Raw genomic sequence first — 23,607 nt, forward strand, 5'->3', positions numbered from 1 at the left:
TCTCCTGCTAGAAGAAAATTTTTAAAAGACATTATAAATGATAGACAGTACGGAGAGAGCAAAATTATTAAAATTCTAGTGGTTGATGTTTCATAGAACTATACTTTGGCTGTCATGCATTTTTAATGTACCATTGTTTTCTTCACTGAAAGCTGATATATTCAGCAAAAGTGACCTCCAGCTCAAAAACAAATACCAGAACTACAGGATAGGAATAGGATCAACAACCACTGTTCTCATCCCACAGAAATATTTATTCAGTTTGGTCAGTAAAGTATAGGAATTTTCAATGCTGAGAACTTGTACTTAGTACAACATCATCATCATATTGACAACAACCACTTTGCCTTTTGTCAACATACAATGTGAAATATGGATTAACTTGTTCACAATAAATTACAGTATGATAGATGAAAAGAGCTCAATGACATCAGTAACTTAGGAACAGGTTACAGTTAAGCTTCACTTACAATATTTTTAAAAATGGTTTTCAATAGTAAAATCATTGCAGCCAAAGATTAAAAAAAAATCCAAGATAGCAAGAAAATGCATTTTTGGAGCAACAGTGAGCTACCAGTAAACACTTCATACAGTGATCTTCAAGGCACAAAGCAAAAAAACTGAGTATGGGTTTTTTTGCAGGTTGATGGAATCAGGGAAGGAAAAATTTTTTTGAATATAAAATAAATACATTTTAAAAAGACGCATACAAAAGTCAGTAAGTCAGTCAAATAGCAAGGCTTTCACAGAATGCCACACTGACAAAACATTTGTGAATCCATTTCAGTCATGAAATCATGTTCACAGCTTGAATGACAATCACTGAGGCAGGGGAACCATCACTTCAACATAATTAATGGGGAAGAAGCCAGACTCTCCATTTAACATCCCCTCATACCAATTCTCATCAATCTGATTGGTCAGAGTTATGATGTCCCCTTCCTTAAACCCAAGCTCCCCTTCATTTTCTGGCTCAAAGTCATAGAGAGCTTGGCAGCAAGGCTGATCCATGTGCATTGAAGAACCTGTCCCAGGGACAGAAAAAAATTCCTGTATTAGTAGAGCTTCACAGCATCTCAGCAGCCACAAAGCATATAACAAGCCAAAAAATGTATTAATAGCTCTCTCCCCCTCCTAAAGGTTTTTCCATTGCTTTTACCCTTCCAGATAGAAAGAAAATAATACTAGTGATACTTAGTTTAAAGCATAGTTCTGTTTCTCTCTTGAGTTTGGATTCTGCTCCATTTTCATTCCCAGCTGCCTCCCCTTTGGAAGGGTTTTTTATCTCAGATAATTTAAGTAAATCCCAGTTGTCAAAAATCAGCGTGGTCTCTTTGGAATGGTGTCTAGAGGAACTGGACAGGCAGGAGAAGTGACAAGTGACCATTTAACCAAGTTGCACTGCAGCACACAGCTGCTGTGGGAATAATCCCAAGGGCTCAAGGCCAGTCCTGCAAACCCCTCCCAGCCTGGAGGCAGCCACCTGGGCAGCCTTCATCCTGCATCTGTCTTGGCAGGAGCAAAACTTCCAGCTGCTCCTGCACTCAGGCTTCCAGCCTCACCTCACTTGAGCAGTGACAGTCACTCCTAGGGCACTGCTCCTCAAGTTTGTGCTCAGATCCTTTGCTGTACACATCCTTCATCTCAACTAGGTTATGTTAGGAACAAAGGTTTCCAATAAACTATCTGGCTGCTTTTGTGACATATGTTTGCTCTATTATAAAGCACTTCAGTCCAAATTACTCTTAAAATATTAGTGGTACCATATGTAAATATAGCATCAAGTGTATGGTTTTCCTGCAAATATATGTAAAGTACAAAACAGAATCACCGTTAGCAAAAGTTAACTTTGTACATGCAGTCACCTCTTTTAAAAGATATTCTCAGAAAGGGGTGTTAATTGGCCTGGATTTGTGGTATGGATACATACGTAATACACTCAGCCTTATGAACAATAACTTGTTCTAATAAAATGTAATCTAATGTTCCAATTGCAAAGCTTAGCTCTGTGGCCAAGGACTAGCCAGAGGTTGAAATGAAGTTCAGCTATAACAGAGTTTTAAAAACATATACAGCATATCCAAGTAAAAGTCTGATAATGGGAAATATATTCATAAAGAAGAATAGGACAAAAATTTCATACTGCTGCCATGTAAGCAGCAGTGACAAACATTATAGGACTCTAGAACACACTAGTATTTACATTAAAGCAGTTAAACCTCTTAAATACTAAGTTACTCAGGTTATTTTATTCCCATCATTGCAACAATTCTCCAGCAGCCCTGCCTCCTGGCTACCACACGTGCTAACCATGCCATCCCTTTGAAGAATAACTGAGTGTGTAAATCTACACACAATTAGTAATGCAGTAGAGACACAATAGCTGAAATGCCAAAACTCCACGGGAAAAAAAAAAAAACAAAAAAAAAAAAACAAAAAAAAAATGCATTTTAATCTGCTAATCACGGTGATCAGTAAATGACAAGTGAAAGCATCTTTTCAATTGTCAGTAAGACAATCTGGGCTAATACTTGGTGTTAAAACTAGGGAGTTGGAATTACTTTCTTGTTTCGTGGGTTTTATCCTTTATAACAATAGAAGAGAGCTTTTGTTTATAACAATGGAGAAGAGGTGACAACACAGAGATCCTCACTTCCCAATAAAAATGGACTGATAGTGTTCCAAAAGTTATTTTCAGCCTTTGCCCAGGCAGAACTGGTACCAGCTCCCTGGAACCCTCAACAGCAGACAGCAGCACTCCAGATAATTGACCAAGTTCCTTGCTTTCAGCAGCTGCTCTGATGGGACTAATTTATTATTACAAGCCAGTTCTTTTTTTGACAGTAAGGTACCTGATCTAAGATGGATCACATTTGGTTCATTTTAAGCTCCAAAGAAGTGAAAAGAATTCTCTGTCAGCCTGGAAAGACTTTTAAATAATGGTCACAGCCAGTACAACCGGTTTCACTCCAGGCTGTGGGATCAGTCAAAGTCTTCATTAGAGCCAGGCAGCTGCTGCTACTGTATAATCCGATGAGACAAAGCTTCCCTGACAAAGGTAACAGGGGAAGCACTGCCTGTCAGTCTGCAGCACCCACTGTTTAACATCAGAGAACTGGCAACACCATTCCAGCCTTTCCTGGTCTATTAAATACTTGCCGGGTTTGTTTTTTTTTTTTTTTTCTTTTTTTTTCTTTAAAGGTTTCTGTTACCTTGCAACATGGTTGCATGCCTCCTCAGTTTTTTTTTTTTCAGTTGTGGAGCTAACCTCCCAAATGAAGTTACTGCTTATACCTGCATCTACTCTGTCTCTACACAATGTTCATGGTAGCAGAATTCTACTTTAATAATTACAAACTGGAAACTTGCTAAAATACTTAACCCAAGTCTCCCTCGCAGGTGAAGTGAGTAAACATTTAGATGCTTAATATTAAATTCCAGCATGTGGCAACCAGGCCTGTTTATTTCATACCAGTCTAACCCCAGAAACAAAAAGAATGAAAGGCACAATATAACACAGCATTTAAAGAGAGGTCTAAAATGAGCCAGATGAGGCTTAGTTGGTTTTCATCACACCATTAAGGAGACCAGGCAAAATATTTTTATTAATAAGACAAAGCTATTTCAGTGACTAGTGTAACCCTGCTAATCATCATATACACCTATTATCATTCACACACCTTTAAAGGGCTTTGATTAGCAGCTGATTTCTTTTTTTCTTTGAGTGGAATCAAAGCCAATCAAAGGAAGGGATCCTGCTGCCACACCAATAGGTACCTAAGCATTTCAGTCCATAAATGCACACATTTGGGTGCACACTTTAGGGGATAATAAAATATATTAATAAAATCAGGAAGGGTGGGAGTAATCTCTTTGAGTTTTACATAGCTATTAGTTAAGATTCTGTACAGATCATTTATGGTCTCAGACTGTGCAGAGAATTTAGCATCTGGAGATACTCCAGGCAGTGACCTAACACACCCACCTTAGGCATCTGTCCTCACAAGAAATGAACTGTTTTCTGCAAGTGCCTCTCTCTCCTCCCACCCTCAGTGGCAATATAGAGAACCTAAAAGACCAAGCAGAATGCCACACCTAAACTTCAAATGAGTGAGAGACTGTTGTGAGGAATCCTGCTTCACAATTCCATTTCCAAATCTGGGAAAGAAACTGGAATGAGATGCATGGCTGCTGATACCTCAGGCATCCCTTTTTCTCATGGTACAAGCAAGACCTCAAGCAACAATCTGGCAAAATATCTATTGGCATGTCAATTCTGTGGCCACAGACTTACCTGATGATTTTATGGAAGAACTGTAGGCAATCCCATTGTGCTGCTGATTATCACCAACATCCAGAGTTGTAGTTATTACAGGCTTTGGCTTAAATTCACGTTTAGGCCGACTAGATGCTACATTTATTCTAGAATACAGAGAAGAGTGACAAGAGATTTACTTGAAGGAAGAATTCATGGAATTTCCACTCAGGTATAGTGCTTCAGTGTCTAAAAGATGGAGAAAACCTCTGTTGTTTGTTTGAGTTTTGTTTTTCAAGCTTTTTTTTTTTTTTTTTCCTTTAGTGGGGAAGGGGTCTATATTTACTAAAAGCTGCTCAATTCTCATGCAGTATTTCAGCAAGTCTCTATTTTATTTAATGCTTTGGTCCTGCTGACAGAGGCATAAAGCTTAACAGCCTGAGTTTAAGAAGTGCTGAGCATCCACAGCTGCCACTGAGTTCAGCAGAAGTTCCAGGAATGAGCTCTCAGGAAAGCTCAACTGCAAATGACATAGGCAGAAACCCAGCCAGGACAGAGGCCCAGGGACCACATCTCACACATTGCCTTTTTATTAAAGAAAGTGGGAAACAACCAGTTGGTCAGCACAGCTGTCTCAATATCCCTTCCTGTATGTGCATGTGGCCCAGCTGAGATCTCCTTGTCCCACTGGCCCTTCCAGCTGGGATGGTGCAGGGTGTCTGCAGACAGAGCTCCCCCTGTGCTAATACTCACAGCCAGCACATCCACCCTGATCTCAGGAAAGCCCAAAACAGTTACCTCAACCCCATGACTGTAATGTTAGCCCATGCTATGGTGACACTCAAAGTCATTTAAAAGTCTCCTGTTCTCTCCTGGTTCTCTGAGTGACTTCTAACAAATTAATGACAGCAGCATTTTTTCCTTTTGAGGATAACACCAAGTATCTGGCCCTTTCATAAGTGCATTCCACCACAGCTGTGCTCCTAGCCAGCTGGCTATTTCCTTACAGTCTGATGCAGAATTTTGTTATACCCCTTAAGCACACTGAAATCAGTCCAGCGTCTCCAAAAAAAGCCTCCAAAACACAGGTCTAAGTATGCAAGTTTAAATAAACTGGTAAACAAATGGAGGCTGTCCTGATCAACCTGCTCAGATCTGAGTGAGAGATTCTGCACACACTCAAAGCTTTCTGGGCTGATCCTGCATGACATCCAAGGTTCAAGGCACAGTGAAGAGCTGCCAGGTGGAAACAGTTCAAAGCAGTAAAGTCCAGTGAGGCACAGAGCACAGCAAATGGGCACCTGTGGGATGGTACCACACCAGACCTGTTGCTGCAGTGACTTTTCACATTCATGAACCTCAGCTCCAAAAATTTCTGATGGGCTGAGTCTTACCTGTTTTGCAGCTTGCTCTGCAGATCCTCCAAAATTTCTGTGGATTGTTTATGGTAATCTAGTGCTGCTTCTACAAACACAGCCAACTGGCTAACTTGCTCTACCTGAAATATAGAGATTAAAATAGTTGTAAGGAGCCTGCAGTGCATTCAGCTGAAGGATAAATCATTCAAAACACACCTGGTATTTCAAAAGACCATGATATCTTGTGGAAGCTCTGGAAAAAAAGAGCACATGTCATTGTATCAAAGAAATTGCCGGTTGGAAATTGAACTAAAGTGAGGTGTAACTTCTAGCTCACTAACTCAGGGTTGAGTCCTTGAGTCATTTCCTTTCAGAGTGTGCAAATCCCTTCTGCTTTCGACTTCCAAGCCAGCTGTCTGTCAGCACCCAAGCCTGAACCAGCTAAAAGTGCGTGACCCTTTAGCAGGTGAAAGGGGGGCTTTTCAGATCAGCAAGGCTGGAAGAAATTACCCCATGAGGGCTCTTATGACTCAGACCCATTAGTGTTTATTAGCAATGTTTACAAACTGCAGTTCTGAAATTTTCTGGATTTACCTCACTAGATGGCAGCATTTATAAACCAATAAATGAGACATGATTTATCTACTTGGATTTTAAAAGTATCAGCCAGCCACCCAAAAATATGAATGCTGAGGAAAGAAACAGAATGGGAAGGAGAAAGAAAAATCAAAATATTTTTATTAATGAAGTAACAAATAATCTCATTCCCCTAACACAAACTGAAAAGTTCAAGCTGTAGTAGGAATGAAGCACGAACACGTATTTATTTGTCCCTTTCCTTTAAGACAGCATTAAGAGGACAGACCCCCAAAAGTCTGAAGTGTTTCCATTCCATCATGGTGTCTTCAGACACTGGGTCACAAGAAGATACCCAAGTAAACTCTCTGCAAATGTTTTATAGACCCATAGCAATTTTGTGCTATACTTTTTCTGCTTTTACTCAGCTAAAAAGACTATTAGAAATTCTGCTGGGACTCCAAGAGAGCCAAACATTGTCACATAGCATACAGAAACAAAATGCACAGAACCAAATCAACAGCTGGTACAATTCCATCACAGTCAAAAAAGAGTAATGTAAAACAGCTGAGGACAATGCACAAAGTGTCTGGGGTTTGGACAGAGTGGTCAGAGAAAATCGATATGCAAGGAGTGTCCAAGCAAGATGATAGGAGCCAGGAGGGATATGGAATGGAGGATTAGGAGAAGACAGACAGAGAGAGAGAGACTGGGAAAGAGCCAGAGGAATTTGAGGGACCAAAAGCCACTTAGCAGGAAGAGTCTGGGATGGGCTGAGTGAGAAAGGCAGGAAGATGGATCTGTAAGAAGTGCAAGCAACAGTATCAGTGTGGGAGGTCTGGAAATAGCTGTGAAAAAAAACTTGAGAAGGAGATGTGGATCAGGACTGAGTCTGGGAAAAGGACCTGGAAAGATGGTTGGGAACCAGAGCTCAGACAACTGAGATTACAGGTCAAGGAGACCAAAAAAGGGTAATGTGGGGAACTGAAAAGGATGGGAAGGATGCTATTGCAGGTGAGATTTCTGCAAACCCAGCAAGACAGTCTGGGGTTATTCAGCAAGGCTGTTATAAGGAGTTTCAGGAATACAGACAGGGTGAGCATGAAAAAGAGAAAGGAGCAGAGTGTTTTCACTAAACAGGAACAATAGAAAGTGGGTATGGAAAAGCCCTAAGAGGGACATTCAGTTCACCCCCTCCCAAAGGCAGAATTAGTTTATCTAGAAAGTGCAACTCGTTAGTTCTCTAATGGCACAGCTAAACCATTTCAATCTGTGTACTGTTTTATCCTCAGTTTGGTGCTTTCACTAATGGTAAACACTATCTGAAACATTTCTCAGCTGCTTATGTAAGGCAGAATTACAAAATACATAAAAGTGCAACCAGGCAATTGGTAGAGGCTACAGCAGAAGAGTTTGCTGAAATTGTTGATAGGGGATGCTACATTTTTTACTTCCTCATACAACTTGTGCTAGTGAAACAGCAAGAGGCTTTACACACTGCTGTAACAAATGTGCCCCCCTCACTATCAGGTTAGGAGCTGCAGGCTCATTTCTAACTGGCCATTACATGGGTGTGCATCGAGGGAGAAGTATTCCCACTTCATAGCTTTTCCTTGTTGCAGTTTGCTCACAGAAAATAGCACACATTACTTTCTCAACTTGCTTTCTGTGATGATGCATCTATAAAAGAAAAAGCTCTGGAATAGGCCCAAATAGGTCCAGTTCTCTTGTCCTGCAATTCCATCATTACATGGGAGAAAAAGCACATCCTGCTATTTCCTCAAGTGTGGGCTGAAGAGAGGATTATCCTGAGTGACCACATTTAGACATAATTTCACGATGGACTTGGACACTGAGCCTAAGTCCAGGTACCTGAGCCACAAATAAACTCCATGGAGTAATTTTCAGAACCACATAGTGATAATAATGATTTTCAGAGACAGGATCATTCAGAAGCTTCAGATCAGCAGCAAACTTTTGACTACAAGTGAGCTACAGTTTAGAGAACAGAGGGTATATACCACCACTGCTTGGTCTGGAACTGTCAAACTTCTACCTCTCACTTATGAAACTGCATTCTACTCTTAGATAGTTCATTGCTCAGATTGTAAAACTACTTAAGACCTCTGTGATACAGACCACTGTATCTCCAGAAGAAGTTTCTGAATTCTTGAGCTCTCCCATTTCCTGCCGTGTTTAATGTTCCTCTGTGACAAGAGGTTAAAAGAGGAAAGAGGCACAATTTCTGCTTTCAGACCTTACCTCCTCTGAAGGATGGGACAGGCTTTATCCAATCCCACACACATTGCCCTCCTGGGTGTACTGCAGCAAAGAAAAATGCAGGACAGACTTACATCATTTTCTAAGAAATTGAACATGCTTCTTTCAGCCAGTTCCTTTGATTCTTCAAATTTTTCAACCGCTTGTTTAACTTCTTCATCTGGTATCTTTCCAAGACGCTTCTTTTTATAATCGTAATCCAAACGGCGCCCTTCTAGTTTCTTCAAATGATGCTAAATAAGACAGATTTTTTCTGAGAAGGTCTAAATGGGACATGCTCAAACACAAACATTGTGATTTAAGGAAATTTCGGTTATGGATGCAAATATATGCAGAATCTAAGAAATACAAGGATAGGAGATCGTCCAGTCCATCCCTTTGATCTAAGGCAGCATCAGGTAAGTCTAAGACCGTAAACATTAATGAAATTTTAAACAGTATGGGCTTAAAATAAGGAGCTACTTGTTAATATTTGGGGCACTGGCATCTTGATTTGCTGAACTTGGGCATCCAACTCATGTACTCCACTAACCATGCAACACCTGAAATTGTCTACATGAGAAGCAGGATCTAGATAAGTGTCCCCATATTGTACATTCAGTTCAATGTTACCTCTTGAATTATTTGCAATATGATAGCTAAAAGTTAAAGGGTTATTTTCCCCTCTCATTCTATAAGCAGTACTCCAACAAATCTTGTTTTCTTACTTTCTCTGCTAGGTGTCAACTTGACAATTTGATCCGATATAACTACACAAGCTTTTCCATTGTTGCCAAAAATCCTGGGAGTGACAGGTTTACAGAGTGGACTCAAAAGCACAAAATGCTCATTAAAGCTTATGTCAAACAATTTCTTTTCATAAGTTCAGAAGACTTAAAACTGAAAACACTTATGTATCATAGGAGACAACTACAGTATAAAGACAGTATTAGTATCTATTAGTATCTTTTTGCTGCATTTTCCATATCCACTTATGTGTAAACAAATAAAATAGCTTTCATTGCTGTATTTCATCAGGGTTTTAAGTTGCTTATTACCCAAGTCCATTGGAATCAACAGACTCAGACAGAGGCTGCCTGCATTTCTTTGCATTGTCACATTGTAAACAAAAGCACTGAAAAACTTAACTCTAAAGGTTAAAAATGTATTTCTCAGCTTCCTACATTATTCCTGTTCTGGCATATGGCATTTCAACAGTTTATGCCACTTTTCAGATCATTCTGTGATTGACCTGAATAGCCTTTTTGCAGCAGTTACATTCATCTTCCATTATAAACAGCTTTAGGCTGACAGGGACAGCAAGACAGGGTAATCAGTCACAGTAACTCACAGCCCACTCACATGCTCATAAGAATTAATAAAAATGCTGGTCAGAATAAAATAGCAGAAAAATATAGAATATAATTGTCTTCGCTATCCTTGAACTGAATGTACAAGCAACATAGCAAACGGAGGAAGTCACACAGATGAGAAATAGCCAGGCATTGATTTTAAGAAGATTTCACTGCTGTTTTGGCAGGCAGACAAACCCGAGTGCAGTGAAATTTTTTTTATTTTTATGTTTTCAAGAAAAATACCTCGGGGAACTAAAGTCTGACTGACTGATTATTGGTAAGTGAAGCTTTATCCTGGAAAACTTACCCCAATCTCTTTTAAATCTTTATCCTGCAATAACTGTAGAGGATCTATAAAATTTTGTTTGACATTAATATCAAGTGAGTCCTTCACCTCTGCCATTTGCTTCATGCTCTCACCAGCATCCAGTAATGCAAGGCCTATGGAAAAGAATAGGCTGCTTATATCTCAATATATGTAAAACCAGAAAATTTTGTCTTATGAAACAGCTATTTCAAGTAGGAATATTTGTATCTGTTGGAGGCCCTTGAAGAATAAAAGAATAAGGCAAGCTATGCACTCACTTGTCCTCTACAGAAAATTAGAACTGGAAATTTTTTTCCCTGAAATATATTTTTTTTTCTTGATGGGGAAAAAACAGTCTTTTCCTCACTGTATTTGCATTGGTTACAAGCCTTCTCCATTTTGAGAACTGCAAACAAAGCTTACTTTGATGACAAAGATTACTTTGTACAACTTTAATAATACTATTAAATACACAAAAAGTGAGTAACTTTTTAAACACAAAATCATGTTTTACAGTGTCCTCACATAAAGCATGTTTGTTTTTTTTTTCTAAACCTCCTTTTGGTCAAAATTGTTGCTACTACTTTAAAACCACCTGTTTAACATAGCTTCATATTTTATTAAGCATGTAAATACCAGTAGGAAGAACACTGTTTGACATGTTCTGTCCTCTTTCCTAATTCTATTTAGTATCCCCATTGGTTTTACAAGAACACAAATACATCCAAGCTGACTTTACTCTTTTGTCAGGAGAACAAATGAGTCTCTGGCTCTCAGAGCATCTTTCCCTATGCAGTACCTACTTGGTACAAGGTCCCTACACCTACACAGTTGGTACTATTTCAAGACAAGCCTCTGTGTGTAACATAGTAATGACAGCATCTCCCAAACCAGCCAGTTCTCTTCTGGCTTCTGCTCACAGTTCCAGCCCACAACACTCTCACCTACCCCTTGTTCCCTCTCCTGCCCCAAACCAGAATTCTCCTTTCTCATGTATGTCTTCCTGGTTCTCTCTCAATCCCAGCCATTTCAAAAAGCACCCTCAGTGACAGAACTTCAAATTTGTTCCAGTGAAGCCCACACACACTGGGCATGCCCAGCAGGCAAGGCTCTGCAAGACTTTGGCATACCTGAACAGGTAGGATTGTATTTAGCAAAGGATTGTAGCATGGCCAAGATAGAAGTAATTTTCATGAAAACAAGCAAATGGATATTTAAGATATTATTATCTTCTGAAGCACAGAAAGACAAATTTTAAAAGAAATCACCCAAAGTTACTTTTTTTTTTTTTTTTTCTGAGAAATTTTTCCCTTAGTTAATTTCTCAAATATAGAGTAACCATTTTTTAGTTAAAGAACAAAAAAAAAAAAATACTATGCATCAAAGATTCATCCTAAGTAAATCAGATTAAGCAACTCAGAAATTAAAATGTTCATGGTAATAATAGGAATCTTCAGAGATCATCAGTAGCAGTGCTACCAAATCCACTTGCAATAGAGGCAAAAATTCAGAAGCATTATGTTAATTGCATCAGTCACCTCCTGATCACTGTACTTAACTTCCCTCTTACCTGCAGGAGTTATTTACAATGGTTATGTCACCGAGTAACATTCTGCAAGGAACTTTATGCTGAAATATTCCCAGAGGAGATACACAAACTCACCAAACATAGAATCATCGCCAAGCTCTCTGCCATACCGTATCATGCAGTCTCCCAGGAGTCCCTCTGTCTGGGGATAGCCTGTGGTTTTAACTTGTCCTCTGATCTTTGACATAGTGTTCAACATTCCCAGCTTGGCTCTGTATGCTAAGGACATAAAAAAAAAAAAGAACAAAGCTATAAAAAAACCTTTCAAACCTAATATATTTAAAGCAATAAATCAATTCACAAGCGATGTCCCAGAGCGAATCTCTGAGCTGGTCTGCAGATTCATGAGTTTTTTGTTGTCAGTGCTTTCTAGTCAAAAGTTGAAATAAGATTCCATTTAACAATATAAGTCATATGAAACCATTCTTTATTCCCAACCAAATGAGCATCATTTCTCCAGGCATATAGAAGGAGTGCTTGTCATCTCCTGTGGATATTCAACAATGCTCACATTCCTTTAAATATTCCTGCTTTTGAACTCCTTGATTAGAAATATTGGGGAAAGCAAATACAGAACAGATAGAAGACAAGCAAAAGCCATTTTCATGCTTGCTGTCTCTCCCTCTCATGATTACAACTTTGAAGAACTTCTACTCCTCAACCTTTTTTGGAGGGTGTGGGGGGGGAATTTTTCATTTGGTGTTGTTTGTTTTTCCCCAGCAATCGTAACAGTAGAAATTTATTCTGCAGAACAGCCTGGTAAAGACAAATTAATTTATTGTTATCTTGCACAGATCATGACAAAAACAAAGATGGTGTTCAGCTAAATCCAAAATCTGACACCTATTGCTCCTTTCCTACCTGGATTTGGCTGTAGATACTCTGTGGATTTGGACAGAAGCTCCGCTACAGCTTTATTAGTAACATCAATTTTCTGAAAAAGAAAAGTAACACAGTTGGCAAAAATTGGTTACTAGAAAGTTTATCATTTTATAAGACATAATATATTATTCTAGCTGATTATGAAATCCCATGTAAAACAAAGCAAACGTTGTAGCTTGAAATAAAGATCCATATCATAAGCTATGACAGGATTTTACGAAAGACATATATTGGGCAGGTACTACTGGGAAAGAGAGAAGGTTTACATTGAAATGTGTGTTTTCCAGCCCACCACTCTTGACTACTCCTTCTACATTCTAGAATTCAGTTTTCCTACCAGCCCAACAACTGTTACTTTTCTGCACAGATGAAAAAGGCTGAACATATATATGTGTGTGTATATATATATATATTAAAAAAAAAAAAAAAAAAAAAAAAGTCACATTTCTGGTTTGTTTCCCTTTTCCTCCTGTAGGGCCTGCACATTATTTTTCCCCTTACAACGGAGGGAAAGGAAATAGTTATTCTGCAGCCACAGAAACTGAAACATAGAAACCTGTTCAGGTCATAAATTCAAAAGTGTATCTTGGAAAATTGTAGAAAAACAAGTCATGCAGGTCTTTTTCCTCAATCTGCCAACAATAAAAGCCATGACCTAAGTCTACTTCTAAAATTAAAAAAAAAAAAAAAAAAAAAAAAAAAAAAAGAGAGAACAGCAATAAAAAAAGCACATAAAAGCTGAAAAAGCAAAATCTGCTAGTAACATTGTTTGATTTGCAATAAAACAAGTGAGTGTATAGCAAACATCTCAATTCCCACAGCAATTCATATAAACTTCTGAACATGGATTTAAATGAAGAAATACAATTCTGTATCAAGAGAAAATTTGACCCTAGTAAATCTTTATCATGAATTGTATCAGACAGAAGTGCTTTGTGATACTTATGAAGACTCACTAAGCACTTAAGGAGAAAGGCCCCTCCTGATGCTCTGCACTGTTCTTGGAGGAGTTTCTCTTTTCTGTCCAGAGGTGCCAGTGGAACCTGATCCCTCTGCTCAGACAGCTTCTGTGGATGCCTCTTCTCATTTGGCTGAGCTTACAAGGCTCAAAGATAAGGTCACACTTATCCTTACGTATTTCAGTTTGTAAGAACATGGTGGGGTGTGTCCCCCCAAGTAAAACTACAATATGATTTTATCACTTGAAATGTGAAACATTTTTGATTCCCCAATAGCTTAATATTGAAAAACACATTACTTCCCTTACCCTTTCCATCTCCTGAAAGTCTTCATCTAACTTTGTTCCTTCAGCTCCACTTATTTTTTCACTGAACAGCTGTAAAAATATAAATTTAACAAAAAATATTTGCATGATTATTTAGTTACAGAATAAATATCTCTAAGAGTCACAGGAATTCATTCCAGATTAGAAAATATGCAGCAACCTTTTGAGGCAAGTGTGCAAGAGACAGGTAACCTTAGTCTTTGATGTGAAGCACTCATTTCAAGACAAAGATACTCAATATGAATTTACACAGGCAAACAAAAGATTATTTATCAGGATTAAATAGTCTGTATCTTAACAACACAAGCTACACTGCAGCCTCAGGCACAGGGACCAGATAAATCCAGAGCAACCCCTTCAAGTATCTCCAGCTATGGACGTCCAAGTCCTTCTGATCCTGTATGCCACAAGGTTCAGGGATATGACTCCTATCCCAGCTGCTGTGAGTTGTATGAAGGTCTGGGGAAAGAACAGTCTCAGGAATGATGCTGCACTGTGACCTTCCTGTGTAACTGAGCATCTTTATGATGCTGAACACAAAACCACCACGCATTCTTCAAAATCTCAAAGCACGAGTTTTAAACAGAGGATTTCAGTAAACCTTCTTAATGTGGCTTAAACATTATCCAACTTTTATGTAAAACTCCAGGCTGTCTGACTTGAGTGTGGTCTTCACTGAGTAAGTCATGGCTACAAATAAGCACATGAGCAGAACTCTGCAATCTGTTCCTTGCTGTGCAGGGTACCTGTACTGCAACAGCATGAAAAGAAAGCCAGATGCTCCCCCAGTAGGATACATCCTATGGAAGCATCACTCCACTAGGGCAGAAATGTTTTAATACATATTCAAGAAATATTAATCAAAATCCTCGGATTATTCCTGAAAAAATATTATGTGTTTCTCTGTTCTAATTGATTTTTATCACTGTATCTGTAACAGCGCAACATAAAACCCAGGCCCAGCACACTGACTGCTGCCATTCCCCAAAGCTGCCCCCATTAAAGTGGTTTTGTTTGTCCACAGCACCTTCTAAAAGAGAATTCATCTCAGTGAATTAAAGGGGCCTTGGAGACTTGTGTAATCTGAAAATGGGTCACAGCTCTTTGCAGTGTGATGGTTCCTCCCTCTCGGTGTCAGGTGAGGAGGGAGAAGGCTGCCTTGCCAAAAAGCAGAGATGAGCTAATGAAGCAGAGCTGGGAGCTCCGTAGCATCTGACCTTGCATCAATATCACAGCTACCCCACAGCCAAAAGAACAGACCTGCTTCAGGGGAAATGTCAGTTCAAAGAGAGCTGTGCTGCCAATTATTTCTATTGGCTTTACTGTAGGACTCACGCTCTTTATGCTTCATGTGCCAAGCAGCCCACAAACTTGTCAAGATTATTTCTCTCCCAAAGCACTGAGAGAACAAGCACAAAAGCAGATAAAACAGAGATGGAGAAGCCCAAGTACCAGTGAGTTCCTCTGGGTCATCATCTTGCTGCTGCAAGACATCACAGCAGAGAAGCAACCTGAGGCCATGCACGAAGGGGGACACAGCCCAGGTCTCTGCCGGCAGGTCTGAGGTGGCCCTCAGCACAGATGGAGAAAAGTGCATGAAAAAGCTGCATAAAAAGCAGCCTATCAGAAATTATGTAGCTCCTTTACACTACCAGTTTCTCTCTCCTTTCTGTGCAATGTTCATTCCTAAAACAATGCCATTTCCCACAACCTCAAGCACATTTTCTTTCTCCAGCAGGCAATGAACAGATCTGTGGTTTCCTGAAACCACTCCCAGCGATCTCTTTTCAAAGACTGAGCACAGTGGGGGAATTATCCTTTCCAGGCTGAAGCTGCAAAATACACATTCAGTAGTAACCCATAGCTGTCTCATTACAAATAATCCATTTACATGCTGGTGAAGGATAAATGCAATGAATTTTCATGATTACTTGACTTTGAAAGCATATTTAATAATTTGCACATCTCCTGAAACACTGCCACCCATGTTTTGGTTTGGTTTCTTTTCTGAAGTGTTGCAAAACTCTTCCCTGTGTTTTGAATGGATAACACTGGATACAACTCACAGAGAAAATAACTTTTTCTGTAACACAGAGTGACCTCTTGTAAGCAGATCTCTGGACTTGCTGAAGCAGCAGGGAGTAAGGAAAGCTTAGGTGCTAGTGGGAGCATATGAAAGGATGGAACCTGAAACTTGTGGAAGGACAAGAAGCAACCATCATAAGTTAGAAAACAAGAAATTCAGACCTGTTAAAAAGGAAAGATAGAAAAGAAGAATAAAAATACCAACGGGCTGGGCAAACATTGGAATGGGTTGACTAGAGAAGCTGCAGAGCTCCTGTACTTGAAGACACTGAAGCTGTGCCTGGACAAGGTCCGGAGCAACCTGCTCTAACAAGATCTGCTTCAAGTGAGAGGCTGGAGCAGATGTGCTCTGAGGGCCCTTTGGACCTACCTGACTTCCAGTTCTAATTCTGCCAATTCTACAGTGAGACTTGAGTGCAGCTGCATAGAGACAGCCACAGGATCTGCAGATTCTGTTTCATAGACATTGAAAACCACCTACGACACACCAAATCTAGGAGCAAAAGCACGGAGGAGAAGAAAAGGATTCTACACATTTTCCTGTTTCTACACAAGCATTAATGGCACTGCAATTTCTAGCCCAAGGATATTTTTTCAATTATATTTACACTGAGCTCTTTGAAAAGGAGACTACCTCAGTGCTCAGAGAGATACAGTAAAGAATGATTCCTTAAAACCTATAAGCTGTCAGGGTTCCTGGTCCTAAAAATTGGTACAGTTTCCATAGTTATACTAAAATTTTATACCACTTATTTCATAATGGTATATTTGGGATCAGCTTTACTGTTTCACAGACCTAGGGACACAAAGCTTTTGTTCTGATCATACTGAATTTAGGAGCTCTAGAACTAGCAGCACAACTCTCTCAATTAAAAGTTACAGGATACCCAATTAATTATTGAAAATGAATGCACAGAGGACATAGCTGCTGAGGTTAGTCCTACAACTATTTGCTGAGCATCATTTACATGCATTATATCAAGCTGCAAAATGCTTTGAACTGAAACAGAAGCATGCCCAGCTGTGGGGCCAGGTAATTGTGTGGCACTACCTAGGAGTTTTTATGAGTCAGCTAACCAAAAGCAAAACTGCTACCATCACATGTACTCCCAGTAAGCTTGGAATTACTTGCACAGGAAGAATCCCTCACCTCCAAACTCAGAATCTGTGTGTAATGGAGTCAGCACCTTTACTCTAGGGCCAGAGCCAGATTTTTAGGCTCTGAAAAAGCAGAGTTCCCACCAGAAGGGCCACAACTACCTTACAATTGCACTGCCAAGTTGGAAGCTGAAGTCATTCATTACTCAAATTTCTGGTGGAACTGATCAGGTTTCCTTTGGATCAAAATTTATACCCAGAGAATGGCTGTGAAATGAGATTTCTTCCTCTCAGGTGTCTGTGCAACTCTCTCTATCCAATTTCATATATCAGAGTTTTCAGAGAGGAAAAAAAATACAAACATGAAAACACTTTCATATCAGGGATTGTCACCTCTCATTTGCAGTTATATACAACAGCAAACTGCTTTTTATTTTAAAACTTGCAGGCTCTGTATAATGGAAAAAAGACCTTTTTGCTTGAGGAAATAGTGCAGTTTGTACACTACTCCTTGCTTGAAAGTTCTTCCTAGATCCTACTGTTCTTTTTAATGTTGAAAAATTAAATATGATGGTGTATGATAGACAGTCTAAAAGCTGTGGTGGGGTAATGTGGAATCCTCCAGAATAAACCAGGAAAAAAAAAAAGTTTTGAAAGAAATGTCATTTCTTGTTAAGTACTGTATATTCACCTACTGCTCAAAATGCAAACTGCAATTTCTTATAGAGTCTTAAAAGACAGAAATTCTATATGCTAAAGAATGTATAGTCAAAAAAAATCTGAGAAAACACTTTTTCCATAAACCTAAAACTGAAAATGTTGTTCTTGCAATAGTTCTTTGTTACTGACTTCTTAGACACAGTGTCATTTCTTTTTGATTTGTCTAAAAGCTACAGCTCACCAAAACTCTAAACTAGAAAAGCCTCAAGCTCACATATATTTTTTCAGAAATTTTATTTTACGTATGTTAAGATTTAGCCTTCTTATTGCACAGGAACAATGGAATACATTTCTCCATTCTCACGTGCACTATAAAGAGGAGCTTCAGAAAAATGCTGCCTTTTTCTGTTTTCATCATATCCACTAATTACAAAATTTTTTCATATTTCACTAAGGAAAGTTACTGAACATGAGAAACTGCCAAAAATATCCCAGAGCAACAGAGAGCTGATAAAAGTCTCAAAACAATTACCCTATTTTTTTATATATCCACTGGGTATTTCATAATATAAGCCAAGAGGATTCCTGCCAGCCAATACTTGCACACAATGCTCTAACCTTCTGATTCACTTGCTTGGCTTTCTTTTGCAACAGTCATTAATGGGACTGAGCCATCAGAGCTGTTTGTTTTCATTCAGCTACTGTTGAAACAAGTGGAGTTGAAGAAGTCTTTAACCAGCCAGCAAAACTCTTCTGCACATAACTGGCTGCAAAATCATGAAATACAATTTAATGACTGACTGAAAGGTATCCTATTCTATTAAAGACTTAGGAGCTTTTAATGACTCTCATTCATTTTGTTCTGAAGGACTATCTGCTGAAATTATCTGTTGAAACTTTAATGGAATGGAAAATTCCTACATTTGTCATAAATATGCACACTTTCAAACCCATGAGGCAAAACCTAGATTTTAGGAAAAATCTTTGAAGAAAAAAGCCAAAGCTATGAAAATACTTTAAATTTATTTCCCTCTCTCAAAGCAATCAACTGGGAAAACTAACAGAGTCATCCCAAAGTTAAGACAGAGAAAGCCAGGAAATAATATAACTGTGACTACATCTCCCACTGAAACACATAACCAGGCCAAACTGCACAAGTGCTCTAAGATATAACTTTATATACAGTACTTAGTGCAAAATACAACATTCCAGTATGGTTAATACATAATGGTTATGCTTCTCATAAATGATTAAAACTTGCAGTTATTGCCTTACAGCCATGTAATTGTTTCATTTGGTGCTAAATTATTATGCACAGAGGATTTAATGCAATTTGACAATACTAATGGCTTTCTGAACAGTGCTATTAAAGTCTCCCCTGAACAATGGGAAGAATAAGGTGGTGGCAAGATGTCTTCTGGATAAAGTCGAATTTCCTTGGGGGGTTCAGCCTCCTGAGGGGACAGAGATTTTCTGTTTTGTTCTTTTCCAGACTGCTCCATCAGATCAGAGAACCAAGATGCCAGCCTGCCTTCAAGATCAAAAGTACTTTCAAATATTTGCAGTTCCCTGGTTTGTGATTCTTAGTTCTACTACAATGCTATGCGTGTTACCTGTTCTTCCTCTGTCCTGACTGCTATATTTCATATAGATTGCTAATTCCCACATTCAAAAAGAAGGTTATTACTGATTCATGTAGTGCAGACTCCCAAGAACCTACAACACAGCTTATTTAATGTCTGGCATCTTTGCACACCTTTAATAACATAAAAAAGTACACCCTGGCAAAGCCACCTGCACACAGTTTGCCACTGTGATAGAAAAATATTCCTTAAATAAAGATATAATGTTCTACTTTACTGAGTAGGTAAGCACCCAGAATGAATGGGCACCTTAGTCACCCTGTGACTGACTTCTGCTAGAGATCTACTTAAAAGTCTGAGAGTGCAGAAGAAAAAGTGCCCCACACTGAGAAACCATACTAAGGTGCAAAGTTTGAAACAGATTTGGAAAAAAAAAAAAAAAAAAAAAAAAAAAAAAAAAAAAAAAGATACGTGGCCCCCACAGCAGTTGCAGAGCATGCAGCCAGGTGTGTGAATGGCAGCTTCTTCAGGTCTCCCATCCCACAGAAAGAATGACCCAAGGAATGGCCATGCAAAGACAAAGAATGAGACTAAAAGTGGAGAGATCATCTGTAAATGGGCAATAAATACCTAAAAAAAGATTTTTCTCCAGCATAAAAAAAAAAAAACAAAAAAAACAAAACCAAGGGGAGAGAAAAAGTCATATTATAAAAGGTGCTCTCCTAATTATATTTGCACTGCTCATAGTATCCTAATGCTTTGGAGAAAATCCAAACCTCTTATTTTAGAGGTTAAGCACTAAATAATGGCAAGCACTCTTTGGTTGCCTCAGCACACTGTATTTTCAAAGAAAACAAAAATATTCCTGCTCTCATGTACTTGAAAGAAAAAAAAAAATGTAGTCTGTAGTCTGCTCCCCAAAATAAATAAAGGGTCTACTACAAAGTGCCTATGCTTCTGGCTTATCTCCAGCTAATCATTTCAGTTCATACTTCAGCAGGTGCTTAACTGCTCTGCTGGATCAAGAGTGGAGTGCTCAGAACCTCCCAGTATCAAACTCACAGGGTCATCACCTTCACATGGACTATTTTATAAGGTTGTTTTTTTTTTTCCACTAAACTTTCAGCTAACACTAGCACAGATTCCTCCAAAGTGCTTGGGGAAACAGTAAAATATTGCTGATAATATGGATTTTTTTAAAAATTTTTTTTAAAAAGGTAAATCCAGCAGCAGAATTAGGTCCTACTGCTATTAAATCAAAATTATGGCGTGCAAGAAGTTGCACCCTAAAAATCAAATACTTGTTACTGCTCTCGTGGCTACATGAGTGCTATAAAATTTCTCTCAATTAAACATCACTGTAGGTGGGTATTTAAGAAAGTGAAGTTCTCTTATGCTAATAGTTTATGCATAATTTTAAAATGTAACTTTTTTTAAATTATGTAAGACATTAACACTGATTAAAACTAAAATCATATTGGAGCTACAAAAATTAAAACCACATTCTGTCAGTACCTATGACAGTGAATATTTTCATATAAATGCAGGGAGGCAAGGAAGTGTTGCATATAATTGCACTTCATTACAAAACAGCTGAACCAGAACTCCAGAACAGTACATCAGTGGCCATAGGACCTCATATCCCAGTGTTTCAAGGATCTCTATTCCCAGACATTTAAATCAGAAATATAAAGTATGAACTGTAGGATGTGCCTGGACTTCCTCTCATATGACCATGCTCACACTACCTTGAGCAAGGAAGGGCTCTGTGCCCCAAGTCTAAACTTCCCATAAGGATTTCTGATGGACCCAAGAGCATATCTTGTCCCAACAAAATCAAGATACCAGAGTGAGATGTATTTTTTAAAAAAATTAAAGGATCTTTAATATATAGAGAAATGTGCTACATTTAAAAGCACACTAAAATATCATTCAATTTTTTCTTAAATAATTTTTTAAAACTTCACAAAACTTATAACCATGAAAAATTAAAAAATGAGCCATTTCATTCACAGATTTGTAGAGGAAATTCCATTTGAATAATAAGAACATCCCCAGGCCATCTAAAGGACACCAGGAATTTCAAGGGCCTGTTATCTGAAAAGCAAAATGTATGTTGTGTACCAAAAGGTCTCTGAATCACACAGAGTTAAAGAACTGCACAAATGTACTGCCAGAGTGTTTATATTCACAAAGAACACTCCTATCTCACTAATATTTATGAAGCCTTTATTTCATTACTTGTACCTTCTCAGACAAACAGGAGCAAGGAGATCACGGTAGATTATTTTTAGGAAGACAGATTAAGTGAGTTACAAAAGGATATGGCAGTTAAAGAGGAATGAAAGAGGAATATGTCTGTGGTGTGACTCGCCTGGGAAGCAGGGACCTGAGGGTGTCCCCATCACCCCCTGCATGGTGATGCCCTCTGAGCTGCTGGTGTGACAATAACTCAGCTTCCAAGCATGTCACTGGAATGGGTCACATGCAAACCTAACTAAGGCTTTATTAAGGCTCCCTTCTAACAGGGAGCAAATGTTTCACAGCTGAGCATGACCCGAAGTGTAGAGAAGTCCAGCCAGGCAATTGTCTGAGCCCACTGCCATGAACTCTCCAGCTGCCAGCATCAAGAAGAATGGGCCCAGTCCATCAAAAGTCCCCATATGCTCAAAAACAACAACAAAAAAACCCCCATTCACATCATGGACCATAAGGTCTGCAGCTACCACGCTCAATCTATGAACTGCCACAGCTGTCGAGCTGCAACAGCACAGTTCTGGCAAAGGTTCAGGAGTGGCAGATTGCTTTGATGTAGAAAGGAAGCACCAACAGTGCAAGCCAAGGATTCTGGGATCAAGAAAGCTCTTACAAGCACTGGTACACACAGGACACTTGAGCAGCAACAGAACCCCCTGCTGATGGAGGAGTTCCAGCAGGCAATCCAGACACACTTCACAGAGACAATCCGAGTGTCTGACATTAAACTACCAAGAAATCTGTAAAAACGGGAAAATATGCCAGCCATGGTCCTGCAGTTTATGAAAGTCACCAATAACATCTAGTGAAATACTGTTTGTGACTCAATTTGTTATTTTCTGTATCTTGGGGGAAAAAAAAAAAACAAAACAAAACCCTAGAAATTTAAGATGCCTCTTTAATAGCAATCTATATTCAGAATTTACCTCATATGATTCCTATGCTATTTCTAATCTACATGGTACATACGTTTTTGCCAGAGTTTAGGATTTGGTTATGGTTTTTATTAATTTAATAAAGGAAACATCAGACATTACATTATAGCTCTGATACTCCTTCAAGTTGTTCTGCAGAAAACTAGATGCAAAAAGTCCCTGCCAGAAAGTAAATTCTAAGCAGGGTCAGGAATTCTGGGCACTTACTGTTACTTGGTCAACACTCAAAATCCTGCATACAGCTGATCCCATCAGTACACAATCAAGAAGCCTTTAAAATTAACCTTATTAACAAAATCCAGCCAAGGTATGTGTAAATACAGACTGTGTAATCTAGGCTTATGAAGAAGTCTGCACACTGAGAAGGGTGCTGTCTGTTCCTCTGGGAAAGCATGTGTGCTCTTTAAACTTCTTAGCATATTTCAGAATATTTTATCATCACTCTGTCACAGACACTTGTGCAACACTCCAAAGGTTTTAAGTCTCATTGAACAAAGCCCATGCTGATATTGCTTGTACACAGCTCTGGATTCCAGACTTTTTGCTCTCACCAGGAGCTACTTACTGCTGCAGCTTTTGATGCTTCAGGAAAAATGAGGAAAAAAATGGTAGAAACTGAACCCCCATTCAAGTCCTTATAACAGTAATTTAGGAGTGGACTGTGAAACTCAATATTGGACTGAATTTGGGTTAAACTGATTTGTCCATGGCCACACAGCAAACAAGTGATAACTCTGAAATTAGAATGCCAGAGTCCCAGAACTCCACACTTTGCCCTGAAGATTTCTGCCTTACATAAAATATTCTATGTGTACTTCTGAACAGGCAAACGAAATGAAAGTTATGTTTACAAGATATGAATTTTGCATTGTAAATTACTGCATAATCATTAAAATTTAAGTACACAGTGACAGATTTTGTCAGTGAGGAAAATTTTAAAATGAGGGTACAATCTGTGCAAGGAAGTTATTCTTACTGTAGACAGTCTGCTAGAAGAACAGAAGAGTTACTTAAAATCTGTAAAATTATATTGGTTTTCTGCTGACCTATGGATTCACTCATTCATGGATAGCTCCAGTTCCTAAATTACTACAACCTTAAAGAATCTCAGAATCAGCTGGGTTG

General features: G+C 38.8%; 1 protein-coding gene across 1 annotated transcript in view; it reads right to left on the minus strand.

Moving 5' to 3' along the window:
- Window positions 1-233: 233 nt before the first annotated feature.
- SH3GL3 (SH3 domain containing GRB2 like 3, endophilin A3) overlaps window positions 234-23,607 on the minus strand; it is a 46,590-nt gene continuing 23,216 nt past the window's right edge. The window contains exons 2-9 of the mRNA XM_071754439.1: window positions 13,848-13,916; window positions 12,560-12,632; window positions 11,774-11,917; window positions 10,111-10,244; window positions 8,544-8,702; window positions 5,650-5,753; window positions 4,295-4,422; window positions 234-1,025 (exon numbers count right to left, since the gene is read on the minus strand). Of these exons, the coding sequence (XP_071610540.1) occupies window positions 820-1,025; window positions 4,295-4,422; window positions 5,650-5,753; window positions 8,544-8,702; window positions 10,111-10,244; window positions 11,774-11,917; window positions 12,560-12,632; window positions 13,848-13,916 (1,017 nt within the window). The 3' untranslated portion in view covers window positions 234-819. The remainder of the gene's footprint in view (window positions 1,026-4,294; window positions 4,423-5,649; window positions 5,754-8,543; window positions 8,703-10,110; window positions 10,245-11,773; window positions 11,918-12,559; window positions 12,633-13,847; window positions 13,917-23,607) is intronic.

The sequence above is a fragment of the Heliangelus exortis genome, chromosome 11 (assembly GCF_036169615.1).
Source record: "Heliangelus exortis chromosome 11, bHelExo1.hap1, whole genome shotgun sequence".
Lineage (NCBI taxonomy): Eukaryota > Metazoa > Chordata > Aves > Apodiformes > Trochilidae > Heliangelus > Heliangelus exortis.